Raw genomic sequence first — 21,081 nt, 5'->3', positions numbered from 1 at the left:
CTCACATTTTCTTTCTTGCAGGATATCTTGAATAATCTTGATTCATGTGATCTTGAAGATGATGATCTCATGCTTGATGTGGACCTGCCTGAGGACCCACCTCATGACAAAGGTTAGTAAATTAGCCAAGCAATCTTATTGTGAAACTGCATTATGGGCTTAAGAGATTTTTGAGTTGCATTGTTCTGACTTGTGCTTTAATAAGCCAATGCACTCTTCAAATTGTTTTTTCTTTAACAACTCTTTCTTTTCTGAAATGTAGGAAGTGTGATATTTCTGTTCCACCAAATACAACTCTTGCATTTGAAGAATTCTAAAGTTAAAACTTACTGCCTTTTATAAAAATGCAACCTTGTTGCACACTGTTTGTTTCTTTAAACTATTTTAGTGGAATAAATGTCAAACTTTTAAGTTAGGCCTTCAGTCTTATGCTTCAGCTATATTTGAAAATGTTGGAACAGCATTTTTTCAACTTTGGTGAATGACAGTGTAATTCTTTTTGAGATAATGATTTGTTTTCTTCTACAAAATGACAATATCTCCGAATATATTTTATACAATTCAAGATAACAGGAGCCTTAAGATTTAAGATGTGTTTTCTCAAGATGTCTTTTATGCACTCTTGTTGTCAGTGATGATGCTGGCAAACTTTTCACAGGAAGGATAGTGGTACCTAGATGCCACTAAAATAATACAAATTCAGACTAGAATGAACTAGGTAAGGCAAATTTTTGCCACGCTTTCTCAAATCCTGGCCTGGAAAAGTTTGAGGCGTTTGCTTTTGGTCATTCCTGACCTACTCATAAGAATTGTCACTGTCATGTGAATATGGGTATTAGTTTTACCTCCAAGTTCAGTGGAGGCTAATATATCTTCAAATTAACAGAAACGTTGAATGTGGAGCACTGTAATGCCCTATCCTGTGCAAACAGGCACTGAAAGACAAAAGGCTTTCCTTATTTTGTGTACTGTTCAGCTGCCTGCTGAAGTTTGGGGATATTCAGTTTTTTTCTGAGATCACCTTTGAGTTCTTTGGGTGGAGACTCCTGTGTGTATGTTAGCTGTGAAGCCAAATTAACAGTAAATAAATACATAGTCTTCCATCTACCACAATAGTGGCACATCATGTTTTAACAGTGCACACATACGAAGTGCAGTACTTAATCTTTTAAATCTCAGAATAAGTTTTCCAAAGTATTTGTGTGAAAGGCGCTTATTGACAATAGTGCTAGTATTCAACTTTTCAGCCCAGATAGGTGTACAATTTTTATTTTTTACTTTTTTAATTTTCCAGAATGGATAACATCCAAGCCTGGGGGATATTCTTTCATTAAGGGCAACTCTAATTCTGTTGGGAAAAACTAAGAAACAATTTTAGAAGGGTAGATCAATTTCTCATAAGTTTCCTTGTTTATAAAACATGCACTGCATCTACATCAGTAATTCCATTTCAAATTATTAATTTAAAAACTGCTAGAAATACATGCATTTTGTGGCAAACATTCACCTTTAAAAACATAAAAAGTCCACGTCTGCCATTTAATCTAGACACAAATGAAATACGATTTTTAATTCACTGCTTTCTTAGTTGCATCAATATAATGAATTTAAACCTACTCCCACTTCTACAGTTAAGTATCAATAATGTTTGTGTAGCTGGAATATGTTTTGTGACTTTGACAGTCTGCTGTGTAAGTTGCTGATTCAGGAGGGGAAACTTACTGTTTGAAATTAATATTAGCTAATTACTATTTTTGGCATTTTTTTAAAAGTTGTGTTTCCATATAAAATTAATGTGGCATAAACTGGGTATCTCTGCTATAATCACTTCTTATCTTGAAAGCACTGGATTTTTAGCAAAGAGGATCTGAAAAGAAGAATTCAAAAGCCACCTCCACGCTTTCCCTTAAGTAAACATGACCACCTGAAAAAGTGAAATTTGTTCTTTGTTAATATCCATGTGTGTTTACTCAGTGTCTCAATTCCATTTTCCAAAGCTGAAAATCATAATAATTACTTATAAGCTTATTGAGGGCTTATTTTGAACAGACCCACTTGAATTTTCATGTGTTATGAGCTGTAGAAGGATGCTTCTAACGGAAAAGAAATCTTCTGTTACTTTCGGTGAACAAGTTTATTTTCTTACCTAATTTTTTGGTTATTGAACTAGTGATAAAAACTGAATTGTAGATATGAGTATTTATTATAATAATATTTAACAGCGCTTTTTGCCACCACTTTTTTTGTAATTGCGTGTGACTTCACTGATGTCAGCCTCTTAAAGACTTTCCAGGTCTACGGAAACTCTCCTTGTTTCACTTTGGACTCTGGGATGCTGCTTGGACACTATTTATAGAAACAGTTCTAGCTCAACAAGTATGCAGTGCGTGAGGATGGCAGTTTTAAATCACAGGGTAAAACTGGGCTCAGTTCCCAACAACACGCAGGCTGGGAACTAAGCAGGAAGGAAGGCCTGTTTATGAGCGTCTTATGCGCAACTGTCTGAGTAGGCAGCCGAAAAAACCAGTGTTCTCTTGTGTAGAGTTATTCTCCTAGCGAAGGACTGACAATGTGAGGAAAAACTCCTTGGGTAAGTGAAGGAGAAAGTGCGATGGCAGAATAGCAGTTTATGACTTTTTTTGCTGTGTCTGGCTGCACGGATAGCAGTTGTTTTGGCTTTGTTTCTAGTGTTTTACAAGCTGTTGCCAAATATAGCTTTTGTTTCCTTAAGAAGTTTGTGGAATCTGCTTTGCTTTGTGGAAGTTAGTGTTTTAAAGAGATTATTTTGTTTGCTTGTTTTAGATCATGCCTGTTGTCCAGGTAAATAAAGATTAAATGTCTCTCAAGTGGAAAAACAAACAAGATGAATAGGATGAGATATGTATGTATTTTAAGTAATGAAACTATTCTCTTTCGGAGTGAAGTACTGGCCTTTTTCTAAAATGTCGTCTTTCTGTGTTTGTGTGTTGTTTGAACTTTTTAAAAGGCCTGTCAGTAAGAAAGACAGGAAAATGTTACTTTTGGTTATTTGTTTTTCTTGCCCATAGCCCTACCTCCTCCAAATGATTTTCTCCTCAAACCTGAAATACTGTTAAGACTGAATTCTCTAGTTTCTGCTACAGGTTACACTTATTCTTGTAACAAGTTTTATATGCTAGTAAAAATGTGACATCATTGGAAGTCTGCTTGACAGTCCTAAAATGAATACCTTTTTTGGATCGGTTTAAAAAAATAAAAACCCACAGATTTTACACTGCATCTGCTACCACAGCACATAGTAAATACTATATTTACAAGGTCTTAGGAACAAATTTTTCTTTTTTTTTTTTTTTACTTTATGCTCTCTGTAGAGGAATGTGAGAATATGAGCCGTTATGATAGACAAGACAGAAATGCTAGGCCACATCAGGAAGGATTCTGGAAAAGAGCACCACAGCAGCGATGGAATACACAGGATCACTATCATCTTGGCCATACTGATCACTATATCCATGGTAAAAATGATTTGAACAGGTAAAGGACTTCTCTTTTCTCCCAAACAGTTAAAATACTGGAATGAGAAATCTCTTGGCGCTAAAGGGTCTCAAGTGATACGGAGTACAAGGCATTTTCAGAATAGTTGTATGTCTATAAATAGCATGTCTGAGTGGGAGCATCACTGAGATTTATAACTATTTATTTTCAAAACTTCTGTTTCTGTCACAGTTTTTAATCCAAAAATTTGTTACCTGTGTTTACATGATACTATACATGCTTGATTAAATTACTGTATGTGTTCCATGGAAAAACATTACACTGTCCTATTACTTGTATCTTGTAAGCTTGGACAGCTTTTTACTTATTAATTTGATTTTAAATTAAATGTAATCCTACAGTTCTTATAGGCTAGATTGAATGACAGAGTTTATAGAGATCCTGATTAGCAAACTGGTTTTAGGGTACTATAAGTACTTGTTAGTCTGAGAGAGATTTATGCACATGGGAAGGAAAGCCCAGCATTTAGGTCAAATAGGATTGACATTTTCTGATTTATTTATTTTCTGCTGTACGCCACAGTGTGTGAATATAGCCCATGTTACATAACACTTTCTTTTTTACTAAATGCTCTCTAGTTCTAGTTTGTCATCACTGTGGTGTGTATGGTTGGTTTGTTTGTTTTTAGGGGATCCAACTACCTAGAATCTCCTATTGGTCACTTTGAAAGCTATGGAGCACCAAATTTTTACCAGGCTCCTAGACAGCTGGTGGGCTTACCGGAGAATACTGTGATGCTTGATGAAATGACACTTCGGCACATGGTCCAAGACTGCACAGCTGTGAAAACTCAGTTATTGAAACTGAAGAGATTACTACACCAGGTGAGCTGTTTAAATGGAACAAAAGCAGTAAAGTATATTGGAGAGTGAGCCTGGGTGGGCTAATGTTCTCTTTGGCCTTATTAGGCTATTGTCATTTCCTTTAAACATTGAATTACAGTGTTCAAGGAAGTGTGCACTTTTTATTGCTATTTAAAATAGTACTTTTTCTGCTTTTTCAGCACTTTACTGACTGCAGAAAATATTAAATATTGTTATTCTGCTTCTCTGAGGAAATAATGCTAAATTAAAAAAAAATCAGTGGATGTGAAGACAAGCTTTATTTAATAAGATCCTAAAAAGCTGGGAGTTAAAAAAAAAAAAAAAAAAATTGATCCCATTGATCAAACTTGCATTCAGCAAGTAAATGGTAATAGCTTTTTCTTAAGACTTTGTTTTCCTGATTTTCTTCATCTTTTCTGTGTGTTTTGACAAGAAGCTTAGCAAATCCTCCTGGGTCATCTCTATGGAAGTGCTCAAATTTAACCTTTCTAGTATATGAAATCAGTGAATTGTCATAAGCTTTTAAGGAGCTTTTTCATTTCACCTCAAAACTTGGCAAATTGTGAGAGTTGGTAAACTGCTGGATGACTCAGCAGAAGTATGGCATTTCAGCTACAAAAATTCCTTTGCTACCTTAAAAACAAAAAGTCCATGAGACTTTCTTTGGAGGCATATACAGATTAGCATTAAAAAGTATCTGTATGATGTTCTGTTTTAATACTAGATTTACTGCTGCTCTTTTCTAACAGGGTAATGTAATGGAAATAAGTTTGTGCCCTAAAAGTAAGACACTAAAACAAAACACAGCAAAACAAGAAGCATATCAACCTTGAGGCTAATTCAAGGGTATGACTGTGCCTTTTAGAAATGTGACCATTTGCTTCCAATGGTAACCGAGAATACTGGAGATGTTTTTCCACTGACAAAATCAGAAATACAATTGCAACAAAAATAATGTAGTGTCAGAGAGGGAAGATGTGTTCTTAGAGCCTAGTGTTTGAGTAGTGGACTGCATAAACTGTGCCTCCCAACAGCTTCAAGCATGCAATTAGTACATGAGATAGCAGGGAACTTTTTATCCAGAGCTTTTAATGCCTTTAACACAAGGACAATTAAACAACTAGACAGATGATCCGTGTATGTGTAGTTCATTGTGTAAAGGTGTGCATGTTATAGCCAAATAGTGTGTGGCCCTGCAGAATATTGTATTTTAAATCTTGATCTAGTTTATAATACCCAGACTTTTCTAAAAGGTTACAAAACACAAACCTTGCCTCAAGTAGCTCAGATTAAGTTTTTAAAAAAAACCTTAAACTCACAGAAGAAACAGTTACTTCTAAGATGTACGTTTTTCAAAATTCGCTGCTTCTCTTGCCAAAAACTTGATCTTCTACCCCTCCCTCCCTGTAATAGCGAGTTTTGTAATAACAAGTATTATTATTCCCTTCAAACTTTGTCAAGCCTACTTCTCTGTATTTTGCTGACCTAACCGCCCCCTGTTTTAACTCGCTGCTTCCAAAACTCTTCACTGGACTTCTGAATGTTTATTCTACTCTCCTGTGTATTATCCAGCCTTTTAATCAAACAACATGAATAGTAATGTAAAGTAAATTAACCTGCTACAGAAGGGAAAACGGTAGACCTTTACTACCTTTTTTACTAAACAATTAGAGTAAAACTTGTGTGAAATATTTTTTCATTATTAAGCGTTAAACCTTTCCTGAAAATATTGAGCTTTATACTAACAGAAATGAGTAAAAATACTGCAATTCTTCTTTCTTATTGTAAAGAACAGAAATATAATTTTGAAAATAATTACCTGAACTTTAGCAGTCTGAACACTGAACTAGGACTTGATCTCAGTCCGGGTCATATGACAGGCCCCTTCTTACAAAATGTGAAAAAGCAAGATACAAAGTCAGCTCCTTTCAAGCACTAGCTTTAGTGAAGAAGCAGAAGTTCTTATCTTTGCTTCACCTATATTATACATTTAAATATATGTGTTACCTTTTTCAAGTTACGACTTTTAGCAATATTATTTAATTTGGATAGGTAGAAATAGAGCTGTAGTCAGGTCTTAGGCATGAGGTCTCACAGGAACAGTTGTAGTAAGATAGTAAGATATAGTAATTAAATTCAATTTTATACAGTTATCTAATCAACTGTAGTGTGACTTACATTCATTACGTGCTATGCTCTACAGTATACCTAGCAGATTCCTAGGGAAACTTAATGTGCTATACTGGACTCATTGCTGTGACTGTAGCTCACATAATTGTATATAAATTATCTTGAATATTACTAGCAACATAGCTGCAACAGCGTGGGTTTGGTGTTGTGTTCCCAGTTCTGCTTGGAAAAATAAGTAGTTATTTGAGTAGTCCGGCCTTTTCTGAACTCCGTGTGACCAGGATAACAATGCCAGCAGTACACATGCTGTCTGCTTACTCCTCACATACTGCCATCTTTCTGTGTCTTCAAACAGTAAAGTCAGGAGTAGGAGTCTATCTCATGCAGAGTTTTTTAGAATTTTCACTTCAGTAAGTATAACCTTCTCTGATTTTGCAGTAATGTTATACTAGCTTATATGGAGTGAAAAACATACATTCTTCTTGCACTAAATGTGGTTGTAATTACTTAAAGGGAGATGTTGAACTACTGGTGAATGTTCTCACTTAATGCTTACCTGGAGCACTAACTTTGTATAGTAGGAAGGAAATGCTTTGGAAGTCTAACTAATAATAATTGACATCTAAATGTTAATGCCTCTTAAACCTTGACTAAGGTACTTCATTTGCATGCTTAATAGTAAATAAGTTTTCTTCTGGACTTAAAAATTTCTTCCTTCCTCCTCCTCCTCAATTAGTTTCTTAAACTTGCTGCTCTAGGTTGAGGCTACAGAGCTAATGTGTTAGAACATCCTTATTTAAATAAAAATTATACTATTTCTGATGCCTTGGAGCCTTTGACAAGGCATTGACCATCCTCTGCAGTAACTTCCTCTCAAGACTGGCAGCAATGATTCGCAACCACCCTGTCTTATCTCAGATAAGCACTTACTGATATTTTAAGGAGGACTGAAACATGAAGCAGTTCACAGAACTGTGAAATCTGTGAAACTCTTTTCTGGGGGAGGCAAGTTTTATAAAAAATGCTTCAACTTACCTTTCATGAATGGAAAAGAAATTCTATTCTTCAAGCACAAATCTTCATTGTAATTTATCAGATATGCCTATCCCATTTGTATGAAGAGGTATGAATGAAAAAATGAAGTCTGTAGTGCAAAATTGTTAAATGCACCAATATATTTTTGCTGAGACTTTAGGTTAGTAAGTCACTTGAGTACCTTTGAAGTACATATTCATTGTGTTCTTTTGCTTTTGCATCTGGTGAGATCTCTGAGATATTAATCTTTGTTGTAAGAAGCCTGAAGACAAGGAACAAACAGATTTAATTAATGAGGTAAAAAAGTTTCTGTGTGTCAAGTATTGAGTTGTATAAATTGCACCTACAATTGTTACTTTTTTTTTAGCCACGAAATAGTTCACCTCAGTGACTTAACTGTGCTTGAAAGAAACAGAACCAAAGAAATAAACAAACAATAGCAAATAAAACGGGCAAATTTAAGTTTGAACAGTTGGTTAACTGTTGGACTACCATTATAACAGCGTTTGACAGTGGGCAATGGAAGCTGCATGACACTTGTTGGTAGCGATATTTGAATGAAACTACACTCAAAATACCACGTAGTCAGCAGGTGAATAGCAGCCTTTACTTGATGGACAATTAATGAATTTTCTGTTTGCATCTTTATAAAAATGCTGTTAGCAAAGGAGACTATGCAAATGAGTAATTTGTACTGAAGAAAACTTTGAATTGCGAATCAAAGCTTGACCTTGATAAAACTTTGATAAACCTTGATAAACTTTAGAAATATTTGCTTAGCATTTTGCAACTTCTTCATGAACTGTAGATGCTGGAATGTTGAAAGAATTCTCAAAACGAAATTATTAGTATACTATTAGTAGTATATTCTTTTAAAATCCTGCACGTTAAAAGGCAGCTTGTGCTGTTAGGGAACCACAAGATAATTGCCGAAAATGCATTTGCTTCTAATGGGTTGATTTTTGTAATAGAAGAATTTAAAATACGTTAGTATAATGAAAACAACTATTGTCTTTAAGCTTTGACCTTTGTATCTTCCTCCTGAGGCAATGTGTATAATCAGCACAGTAGGTTACAAAGGTGGTGAGGTTTTTTGTTAGGCTGTTCTTGACTAAATAGTTGTATCTGATACACTTCTTCATAAATAATAATCTGTCACTAAATAAAAATTAATGTTTAGTATTCTGGTTACCAAAAGCAATAAGTCAGTTCTTTGGGAATTTGTAAGGTGAAGCAAGCACAGGGATTTGTGTGTCATTCGTACTAAAGATTTCACACTTGTGAAATATTGGCATGAGAGCATGTTAAGTACAGCCACTCAAAACCACAGGTTTCAGTTTGTGGCTCTTTGTATTTGGGTGAGTTGTGGTGTACCTGTGACAGCCATGGTGGAGGGTTATTCCCATAACCTTTAGCTCATGTTCTTGAGATGGAGTAAAAATGATAGATGCAGACTTGAGAATATAATCAAGTGCTTCAGTTAGACTAACATTTGGGAGTGGGTATGTAAAAATGTTTGACATGTAGAAAATTGACCAGAGAAATAAGGTGCACGATAGGGTTAGCACTCAGGGAAGAAAGGATTGTTATGTATTTTACCTACATGTACACTTAAAAAATTTTATCTGTAACTCTCACTGAGTTTGTCCTAAAACAATAAAATCAACTGGTTTGTAGAAAACTAAGATAGTATTAATTTTCTCAGCAGATACCCTTTGCAAAGGAATATGAAGCTGAAATAATATTCAGCATGAAATCAGGCTTCTTTGATAGTCATGGTTGTAAAGCTTTAGACATTCTTCTGGGTTTGTTGTATAGGCACTACGTGATAAATACTAAAATGTTGTTAGAGAGGTGGTGAAATATCTCTTCATACTTGTCTTCAAAAAGTTAGCATAGTTTTTTCAGAGCAACCTTTTAGTCTTTGAATATTCTAAAAGTGTTTGAAGGGAATTTGCGTGTGGATTTTTTCCCACCAGAACCACCTGTTCCCTTTATGTAGCTATTAGTAAATTTAGGATGACTTTAAGTCTTGCTGGGGTATTTTGTAATGGGTTCTGACTCGAGGTTTGCTATAGTTTTATAAGCCACTTTAAAACATACCTTGAGGCATGTGATTATCTCAGTTTATTACATAGGGACCACCCAAAATGGGCCAAAAGCTGAAGTGTATGCTGTTGACTTAAGTCCAGCAAAAACTTTCCAGTAAATGTGATTGAGTTGAAAATCACTATAGACAGGTAGCAATTCAAATGGGTTGCTGATACTCATAGCAACAAGAAAAGGACTGTGAAATAATCAGCCACTGGCATATTACTTGGCTGTTTATTAAATGAGCATATTCTTGATTAAACATTGCATGCAAATATATATATATGAAATTGTATCAGGTTAAAATAATCAATCTATAACTGAAGACTATCCCTCCATAACTAATTAAATGTGAATGTCTGCAACATTAGTCCTCTGTCAGTTTACATACTGCAGGTTATTTTCATGCTTAAACTGCCAGTAATGTTTAAACATAACTATACCAGGATTGCCCGAATATATGAGGTTTGAGTTATTTGTTGCAATGTTTTAAATTTAGGAAATAGTTACAAATATTGACAACTATTTTTGCCTTCTAATGCTGCTGTTTTTCAAAAGCAATATTCTACTGAGGAAATTAAAATGTTTTGTAGCTGCTTATGTTTATAAGTAGAACTTATTTTTCAATGCATTTGATAAGCATTTGTTTTTGATATGGCTAACAAACTATCCTGAGTTCTTGTTTTTGCAAGCATTTTTTACATTTGGCACAAATGAGGCTAGTGCAACTGCTCTGAAGATGTGATTATACTATAATAAATGTGTTCTACTATTGTAAAAATGTTAGGTAAAAACCAAGAGGTAGAACCTTTTTATGTTGCCTATTGCAGTGTGGTGATACCTTTACGAAGTTTATTGTAATTTTACCTAAAGGTTAAAAGTATATCTTCTCTCCAAGTTTCCAAAATTTGATGGTATTTTAGTGTATAATGTCTAGGCTACCGAAAAGAGCATGTGCATATAACCGGTTGCATTTGTTTTGCTAATTCTATTGTCTTTTTGCTAATTCTAATCTTTGTTGTACACGGATAGCCTTATTCTGCTGATTTTCCCCTTCCCCAATCTCGTTTTAGCAATATGATGAGCAAGAAAGAAAAAGCAACACAAGAAGAGTTTCATGGATGAATCCTAGCATATGTTCACAATGGGATGCTTAAGTACCTGCTGATAGTGTTAGAACTGAATTCTTTCAGTTGCCCTGTGTTAAGATAATTAAGACAGTGGTAAGGGAATTGATGCAAATGAACTTAGTTCTTGCTTTGTTAGTGAATATTAGTCAGGTATAGCATGGGGCTGGAGTACTTGATTTAAATCACCAGAGAATATGTGACATACTAACTTTCTTTGCAATTAGGTCTTAATCTGCTGTTGTAGATGTTTTATTGCTCCACTTATATGCATTTTAATGGGAATAAAAGGCATACCAGAGGTATCGGTGATAGAGCTAGCCTTGCAAGATACTTTTGTTTGAAATAGTTTGTCTTGTTTTGTGTTTTTTTTCCATTCCCATGATTATTCCTTCACAACTATAACTGTGACTGTCTGATGTAGCTTTTCTTCTGAGTGCATTTGTTTGAATAGTTGTTTAAATAACAAATGTTGATGAAATCTGTTAATTGTAGAATATAAGATAAATATAAAATATAATATAAAATCTGTTAATCTGTAAATGATTCTATGATTCTAATTGCTGCTCATTTCCTCTAGCAGTTTAGAAATGTTTTAGATTAAATAATGTTTGTTTCTTTATGATATTATTGTGCAAATTATTTCAAAACACTCTATTAGAACTTGTTCATAACATAGATTGTAAACTGCTGCTTCATCAGCCTGTCACTTGCTGGCGATCTGCCCAGAAGGGACAAACAGCTACTTGTGAATTGAATACTACTGTGTGTTGGACAGTGTAAGATGAAATATTCTCTATGTTAAGGAGTCGGAAGCCTTGAAATTTGACTGCTCTCTCAATTAATAGTATTTTTTTAAAAAAACAAACCAAAAACCCAACAACACAACACCAAAAACTGCAAGCTACAAAATTACATCTAAGTGATGGAAATTAAATTTAACTGTCTGTAGCATGGTAAAAGCAATTTGGAATTGTATGATAGTTCTTAGTATTTTTATCTTTTACGTCTGGTGACGGTTGTGCATATTTTGGCTGCAAATAATTGGTGACTATAGGAAAAAGTAAAAATTTAATTGTTAAAAGTTCATCAATTTTAATTTTTTGCTTTTTTGCATCTGGACAATCTTGTTGATGTTTCTCTGCAGTTTAGTTAAAAATTTGTGAGAAATATTTCTTACGGATTAAAAAGCAAAAAAGATACCTCACAGACATAAAGAACATAAGTGGGTCTGTTGTGGGTTTTTCCCTTAATTGATCTTTAGCATTTGAGCTGCAGTTTTACCCTTGTGGTTTTGGGGAGTTGCTGGGTCAGCCTCAGAGCGGTTTTTAGACATGCTGCTCTTAGGTTCTACAATGCAATCTTAGGCAGTGAGGTCATTGTGTAAAGAAACTCCCCTCTAAGAACACTAAAAAACAAAGGAGAATACTGTAAGGTAGAAAATTCATTTATTTTTTTCTTTGAGAAGGCAGCAGATGGAGGAAATGGACAGAAAGGGTGGGGAAATAAATCTTTTTACACCAAGGAAATGGGGATTATGATCTTCCATGACCATAAAATAATTGTACTGTAGTTGTGTCACACTAAGGTTGGACACAACATCACGGTACAAACCTGAGACCACATCACGAGAGTACACAGTTGTTCAGTCTGTGACTTGACTCTCTAACCTAACTGAACCATTTCAGGGTTGAGCGCCACAGGTTTAGAGTACTGCACATAATGGCTGCTGTGTTTTTGTCACGAGAGTGTGAGTGCTTCAGGACATACCCTGAAGGAAATCTTTTGGCATCTTTGGTTATTTCTGTTTCTGCTTGCTGTGCTTAATTTCAGAATTCATGGCTGTCATGGCAGGGGAAAGAATACTTTTGTGTGGTTCCAGTTTTTATAATTGGTATTTAGTTCAGATGGCTGTGAATTAATGTTGTATTAGTCTGCCCAGTAGCAAATGTTGCTTTTTTAGTTAAGAATTTCTAGCTGAAATATTCTGGCTTTATATTTTGATAATGCTCAGACATGTTATTTGAATGGATAATGAAGGAAATGAAGCTTTTAAAATCTCATAGCATCACCATTCCTTCCTGATATAAGGCATTTGAACACAATGGCCAGTTTTTACCAGATTTTTGTGCAAAATCAACACACTTTGACGTAGCTGCAGATGTTCCTTCAGCTTTGTGAGGAGAGGGGAAGGCTGTTCATGGCCCTTATTTGGGCACTGTACACATGCTGCAGCAAGGAAGGCTTTCCTATCAGGGGAAAAAAAGAAAAATCCAGAGTGAGAGAGGTCAGACATTATAACAGGTTCTGCAGAGAGGTGATGAGTCTCCATCCTTGAAAGCAAGTTTGCAAGGGAGTTGTTTCAGCAAGTAGTTTGAGCTTTTGTTCTTGTTTTTTGTTCTCTGATAGAATGATGAAAATGTGTCCCTCCAGGACATCCCACTCTCCGTTCCATCAAGTCCAGAACCACAAGAACCTGAGTCAACTTTTAAGGTAAATAACACTGATTTACTCTACAGAATAAGAGAGACAAGCCTGTTTGTGTTTAAAAAAACACAAACAAAGACTTCTGTGTCACTGTGAAGTAGTACTTCTTGCTTCTTTCATCTACTGAAACACAAACCTAGCAAATGTTTAGATGAAGCAAACTTCATCTTTTCAGTTGTGTTAAAATGGAAGGGTTTATTTGACCTTTTAAAATGCATACTTAAAAATGCCAGCACGGTTTAAATAATTAAAATAACTTTGCCTTTTGGTATTTGTAGCAGTCGTGGGAATTAACAGTTGTAGAGTAACTCCTTTCAAAAAATTGTTGCCTGCTTGATAAGTGTTAGAATTTGAAAAAAACGATTTTTGCTTTGAAGCGTAATCATACCATACTTATTCAATTACTTGCTTTTTCATTACATTTATTGATGACTTCAGCTTAAAATTCTTTCATCTAAAGTAAGTTTTCTGTGAGATAATGCGGGTATTGCAGACATAACTTAAAAACAACGTGAACCCCACAAAGTCAAAGATGTATTTATTGTTTTAGAATGGGTATTAAAGGAAGAAGCAATCACAATGGGTATTCCAAAAAGAGTCATCCTTTATGGTCACAGACTTGTAATGTGCTTTCTATAGTGCTGAGGTTTTATAGCATTGCTTGAGGCTCTTATTGTAAAATCAATGCAGAAAGATCACTAAATCTGCACTTAGAGTAGGGAAACAATACTTGCTGAAGATACATGAAATTAGAAATAGTTCTTTAAAGGGAAGAACGCTTACAATCTTATTTGTGTTTGAAGGTCATCTGTCCAAATCCTGGTTTCAGGGTTTAAGAGATTTGCCGAAGCTGTAGATCCATATGCATCGTTCTTTAGCAACCCTGGTTTCTACATCGATAACATTTAGGCTTTCTTTTTTCTTTAATTGCTGTCTGATGTATTTGTTGTGCTTATCCTTCTACAATCACCTCCCTCAAAATCTTAGTCTTAATTCCTAGAGGAAAAAGTATTGCTTTTTAACTTCATAACAAAAAAAAATGGTAGGTTTAACTGGCATTTTGAATTGTCACTTCTTCACCTGATACTGTCATGTGGTTTGAAAAATTGCACAACAAATCAGTCTGGGTGTTGTCCTAAAGCAGTAACTAATAACATCTTCAGTGAAACTGAAATAGTAGATGTATGCTACTAAATGGAAGTCTGCCCCTTAATTTATGGCCTAGCTATAATGGCACAGTTATAAAATACATTAAAATTACCTTGTGATGAAAAATTATTTTAAAAAAATTCATTCCTGTGTATTTACCAATTTTTTTAGTCTCTGAACTTTGCATAATTATTTTAAGCCTTTAGTTTTTAGTAGGATGTATTCAAATCAGTTGTGTTGTTTGCATTCAGTAAACATAGTTATGCTTACTTTCTAAATGATTTTTTTTTCCTTGTTTCTATCATTTTATGTTAATAATAAGTTCACTTAACCTTTAAGCTTCAGTGGTTTTTGTTGTTGTATAAAGAGAAGTATGGGTAGTATTTGATGGCTAGGGATGTTCATTTCCATGATGCTAGTTGCTTGTACAACAGATGAATTGCTGCATCAAAAATGCAGCTGATTTACTTATATAGCCTGCGAATTTAGTGGGTTGGCTCAACTCTGTCTTTTAAAGAGACTTCTAGTCAAGTTTCTTCACTCTTTAGGTTGTATGCCTACAGCCTATGTCACCACGCGAATAAGAGGAGGAAAGCATGTGCTAATGTTACTGGCAGTTCTCCATGAACATCTGATACAATATGTCCTGTAGAGGTGTTGATTTAGATTGTGTAGCCCTTAGAGAAAAACTTGTATTTGCCACTGTTCTATTGCAGATGGATGACCTGCTGAATGAGATCAGGCAGCTTAAAGATGAACTGAAGAAAAAAGATGAAATGATCAACCAATTAGAGCATCAACTTGTAAGTGTAATGCTAAATGTTTAACAATATCTGAAGTATGCACTGCAGAGTGTAACTTCAATAGGTAATTCTTAGGAAGGCTTTAAGAGGGCTAGGCGTCTAATTTTTTTCCTGCTCTTTCGTTATAACAAAGGTGGATTTGGGTTCTGTTTAGACCCACCTGACTCATAGGTCTGTAATGGTTCAGTTAGCAGACCGATTCTACATGTTTTAGTGTGTTTGCAACTGTACGCCTGGGATCTTTAATTCTGTAGGCGAGTCATGATTTGTATGTGTGGCACTAAGCAAGGATGTTTATACGATTGTTAAATATATCTTATTTCCAAAACAAATACTTTGAACATAAAATTCTAGAAGCTGTTCAGAAATAACAATGAGCAAAGATAAGGCACTTTATGCTTGAAATATTTTAAAAATTAACAAGTGTCAGGCCTTACCATTCTGCTTGAAGGTTTTTGTTGGTTTTTTCTCCTTCTCCTTTCCCCTACTGTCCATTAGTTTAATAAAGAATTCCACCATAGAATTTAAAGCTGAGCAAGGTAATATTCGAAGCGATTCTTTTTTAAACAAAACAAAGCATGATAAATAGTAAAATTAAATTGGCCAAATAAATAGAAGTTATGGGGACACTTTTATCATAAATCAGGTTCAGGCAGACACACAAGTCCTCAGGCAAAAGTAACGTATGCCTTTTCGCTTTTTGCTTTTGTTCTAAGTTAACTTTGGATTTTGCCATGTGTATCTTTGCATTTGTTTCTGGTAAAGTCACCTGCTGTGACAATTCTTGTAAAATAGCCCCACATTTTCAAGCCATTTCAAACCACAGCAAGATCTTAAAAGTAGGGTAGATGAGATGCCAAGAGGTACACATCATATTTATTTATCATGGCTGGAGACAGTCTTGTGTGACTATAATCTCTAATGAAATGTTTAGCATGTGCTTTTATACATATGTGCACTGAAACTGACCTGTAGTCTTCATCTTCTCCCTGTCTAGTATGTGATCATTCCCATTAAAACAAAAAGAGGGTTAAGATTTGGCTTTCTTCTCTGCTTAAACAACAGAATTCCAGATCACAGGATACCAAAACAAATTGTCTTGTCTATTAGTATTTTGCATTGAGTGTTGATTTTTTTCAGTACACTTAGTCTCACTGTTGCCATCAGCCTTCAAAGATTTCTTCAAGGAAATCTCTCCTTCCTGGTAGACCATATAACTAATTACTGTAGTAACTGAAACCTTTGTTGCAGCTAAGGAACTCTGCTGTAAAGATGGGTAAAACTTATATTCGTAATTATTGAAAGGTGACTTAAAGAATGTGGTGCTTCAGAAATTTAAGTGAATCAAAAACCCTTTCCAAAAGTCAACATTTATTCTAAATTATTTCTAAATATGCTTTGGGAAAATAAGCAGTTGTGCAGCACTGTAAATACTAGTTCCTACAGTTTAATCTTATTGTGCTATACTGCCAAGTAATGCATGATGTTTGAACACTGGGCCTTGACTGTGCTTTTCAAGTGTCTTAGTTATTTTCTAACAAATTCTCCTTTCTCTTCTCTTTTTGGGGGTGATTAAGGCCACTAGATGTAACTGCCAGAAAGACGGTCAAAAACCTACAGGGGCAATGTGCGCTTATGCTGATAAATTTACGCAAACCTCCTGGAGGAGGAGTTCTGTGAGTAAAACGTGCCATTCCTTCTCGGGTATGACTTTCTGCATTTCGTTCCCCAATTCTATGGCATTTGCTGCCATACAAGTTGGCATTGTGTAAGAGATTCTGTGCTATATGTGAGAGTGGTATCCTTCCTGCTGTGCATCCCTTGCGTTCTTTGCAACCCTTTTATTTAAACATTTATTACAAACACTTCTTTTAAAATAAGTAAATAAACTTCAGAAGTCTGTTCTTAAAATAGTCACCTTCTGCACTATCTAAGTTACAGTCAGCCCAAGCTGTATATCTAATCATATGTAAGATATTTTCCTATATCCTGACTTTAAAGTCACAGGTATCTGTATTTGTTTTTTTTCCTTAAAGTTTCATTCTTGCTGTGCTCACATTTATTGAGGAAAAGCAACAGTGTATTCCAAGTTTCAGTCCATAAGTGTAAAAACAAAAGTTAATCTTTTTTTATGAATAATTTATTTGAAGAACTTGACTCATTCAAAAAATTATTGGGTGAAAATCACTTTGACAAAGGACATCTTCATTCCCATATGTTGTTGCATGGATCATATTTGCTTCCATTATATAAAACTTACATTCCTCATGGAACACTAATACAATACTTAAGATGAGGGAGGGACAACACATTTGATACTATATAATAATAAGGAATTACGTTTGAATGGTGAACAAGACTTTTGTGAGTCATCAGCAAATAGTCTTTGGATCTTGAAGCTACTGGTCTAGCTAGAGAATCCTAAGAGATTTCTTTAAAAGATTAAAAATGGGTTAGATTTTTTTGTTTCTTTGTTTTTACCCAGCCTTGAGTTAGTTGATGTAGGATTGTAGTAAAGATAAATCACCCCTGCTATCCTTCTAAAATTACTCTTTCAAATATATAGTGCTAGGATAGAAATACCACCACGCTGTATGTTCACCAGTTGCTAGCAAACAGCTTTATCCTGTTGAGACCATGCTTTCCAACCGTCTTCTGTCTGATAAGAACCCAATGTAAAGAGATCATAACCTTAAGTAGCTTTTAGTTTGCTCCAATGCCTCTGTTGCAGAAAGTGTCCTTCATGTTTATCCCGTTTGTTTCTCTTTTCCTGTTACTTTGTAGCTTTTGAGCTTTTGTATTGTTTCTGTTTCCCAAGCTTTAATTTCCTATCTGTGATGTTCATTTGATGTTTTTCTGTGTTGATACTATTACTTGGTTAATGGCTATTGTTGTTTCTGTGTTCCTTTTTTCCCTACCATTTTCCACATAAATTCGGAAACAGATTAGTAACTATTGAAAGTTAGTTGCTAACTACAGAAGCTTTAGTTTGAGCAACCTGTGGTATTTAGCCCAATTGTCTGTTTTGGTCAGGTTGTAGTATACTTCTTCTAATATTTCTTCTAAGTTCTTCAGTAGTTTTGTTCAAAAAGACACTTTTTTTTTTGTCATGAGGAAATTCAAGTTAAGGGAGAATATCTTTTTTTTTAAAAAAAAAAAAAGGACCTCTGCTGTATTCATGGTTGGGTGTATGTATGTGTGTGGATATATGTATGCATATACATATGTAGATGATATACATACATGTGTGTGTAGGCATATGCTTATTAGATGCGCATTATAAACGTCTCAGTATTTTTGTCTTTACATGTAAAGTTTCTCGTGAAAATGATAAAGGAATTAGGAAAATTCATGAAGTATTGACAGATTTTCAAAACACACTGCTTTTTGGGAACTTTTATTTGTAAACGATAGCTGAAAATTTTTGCACAGAATGGTTTTTTGAATGTCTTCTCCTTTGCATATTTCTAAGTTATATGGAGGCTTTCTGTAAGCAAACAGAAATTGATATGAGCTCCTTAATGTGGGATTTCTTAAAGGGGGACGATAATCTTTGCTGTTGTAGCCAAGTTCCAGTTCTAATGATTAGATCTCAACTTTCTGGTTTAACAGTTCCTCTGCTAACATGCATTTGTATGCTTCCTTGCATGGCTTAAGAGAAGTATAAATGTAGAAAAAGCCTTGGCATGAAATCATTGTTGAGCTGGAACCCAATGACATAAAATGTCACTTGCAATAGAAAGGGGAGACAATTGGCTATATTTTCTTGGGGCAGGAGTATGATAAATGGCAATAGCAGGAGACGTCCGAGTAAAACATATTCTTACTCAAAAAAAAAAAAGTCTTAAAGAAAATAATTGTTTTGCTTTATTAACATTCCTGTTCAGTTTAATACAATGGTCTTGAACTGAGAGCGCAGGCTGGGACAAATCAAATTTATTGGTCCTAAACATGGTATGAATCATGAAATGTAGTTAATGTTTATGAAATGATGACGTTTTTATATAGACTACATTTTTTAAAAACTAAATTATAATTGAAATCTTGGCAATGAGAGTACAACTCCTTTGAGGCATATAAGTTTTTTTGCTTAAGCTTGTTAATAGTTAACAAAGTTGATGAATATTTAACTATTTCATTTTTTCCTCTAAGTGTTGACCTGTTGGTCACTTTAAATGATATCAGGAAGTTACTTCAGTTAGATTATCATAACTTTCAAGATTGTTCTGACAGTTTACAAATTCTAACAGAACTGATATGATGTGTTGACTCCCGAAGCATAAATAACAGTCTAGGAACATACAGTAATTTACTGTTTCAAGAGATACTTTAAATGCTTCCAGAAGTGTGCTTAACAAACATTGTTATTATAGTGTTTCATAAAGAATAGGTGCTAGAAAAAACTAGGATATAGTGAGAGTGGAAATCAGCTATTGAAGGATTTTGGTTAGGAACGTAAGACGATATGGATTGCAGTAATTTATTGCAGTTCTACTGTCCATTTGAAATAGCTAGTATTTCTCATCACTTCATCGTTCTCCCAGTAAATAGGCAAGAAAATATCATTAAACATATTCTTTTTAGAAAGTCATGTTCTTTCTTTATTACCAGATATTTCCAGAAAATGGCCGATCCTGTTGTGATTGTAAACTTGTCTGGGGTTATTTTCTTTAGGGACCACATAGTTTTTTGAAAGTACTTTTAGGGTTTTTTTCCTGTTAAAAGGTAAATGCATAAATGGAAGCTATGTAACTTTAGGTTAATCCTTGGAACTTAGTACTCCATGCAATAAAACCTAGTGGCTGAAAATAAATGTTTTGAAAATTGGGCATGTTAAGAATTAACCTATTGCCTAGCCATTGTGTCTGCCACATGGTGTTTCTTCTCAGGATACTGCTTACGGTATGCTCAAAACTACATTATGTAATTTCTGATTATTTGTATAGACAATGGTAACTTAGAGGGAAACATTATTTTTGGTTAGCTATCCTTGGGATAAAGGCTTGTACAAGCGTTCACTGACAGGGTGGACCATGATATAGAAGGATTTCTCATAGATCTCTTACACTGAATTCACTTCCAGTTGATTTATGCCTATCTTTAACTATCATGGGGAAAAAAACCTCAAAACCTGGAAGAAGGTATTGAACGTAAAGTTACGTGAAGAAATTAATGTTGATGGACAAAGCTTACAAAGAAGAAAAATGCAAGCATCCATTGCCACAATTGTCTCGCAGGCTTTGCAAGCATTGTTTCTGTAACACTAAATACTGACTTTTTTTTTAAAGCTTTTGAGGGTAAAGGGGTTAGATATCAAGTTTATGTTGACAAATTATTTGACTTCTCAAACTGGAAAGGCTGTTTGCAGATGCTGAGAAGTAAAAGACAAGCAAGCAAACTACAAAGCCTGAATATGGATGAAGATGTCTGTAAAGGATTCTGGCCCCTGAGGTCCAGTTCCTTAGCGTAACACAACTCCTCCTAGTTCATGGGTGCTCTTCCATGCCCTGCAACAGTAGATAGTGTACAGTAAAATCTGATTTTTCTCCTTGGTCTTGAAATAGTACACAGTGATGAGAATAACTTTTGCTTCCCAAATGTCTGTACAAATTCATTCTTGTCTCTGGTAAACTGACAGCAAAGAATCCAGTTTGCCTGGGAGCATGCATATTCTTGTTCTTTGCTACATCTCTCCTCTACTTCTGCGCTGAGATATATTCTTTGCCTTCCATTTGTGTATTGTTCCAGTTTGTCATTCCAAAGCCTTTCACATCAATTGTTTTGGTGAACCTTCATAATACTTCGGCTGTCTTTGTGTACTGTTGTCTTTGAGTATCTCCTTCCACCTTAGCCTTAAAGTTTCTATATGCTTTGACTCTGCAACTATGAATTTAAACTTCC

The 21,081-nt window shown here is 34.8% G+C and overlaps 1 protein-coding gene across 1 annotated transcript in view; it reads left to right on the top strand.

Moving 5' to 3' along the window:
* Nucleotides 1-21,081, top strand: part of CCSER2 (coiled-coil serine-rich protein 2) — a 56,344-nt gene that overhangs the window by 22,680 nt on the left and 12,583 nt on the right. Inside the window, exons 3-8 of the mRNA XM_009574044.1 lie at nucleotides 22-112; nucleotides 3,351-3,513; nucleotides 4,163-4,358; nucleotides 13,151-13,234; nucleotides 15,094-15,180; nucleotides 16,758-16,856. Coding sequence (XP_009572339.1) covers nucleotides 22-112; nucleotides 3,351-3,513; nucleotides 4,163-4,358; nucleotides 13,151-13,234; nucleotides 15,094-15,180; nucleotides 16,758-16,856 — 720 coding nt within the window. The remainder of the gene's footprint in view (nucleotides 1-21; nucleotides 113-3,350; nucleotides 3,514-4,162; nucleotides 4,359-13,150; nucleotides 13,235-15,093; nucleotides 15,181-16,757; nucleotides 16,857-21,081) is intronic.

Source organism: Fulmarus glacialis, unplaced genomic scaffold, assembly GCF_000690835.1.
Source record: "Fulmarus glacialis isolate BGI_N327 unplaced genomic scaffold, ASM69083v1 scaffold12190, whole genome shotgun sequence".
NCBI classification, from domain to species: Eukaryota; Metazoa; Chordata; class Aves; order Procellariiformes; family Procellariidae; genus Fulmarus; species Fulmarus glacialis.
This window is presented reverse-complemented; position numbering and strand designations above follow the sequence as displayed.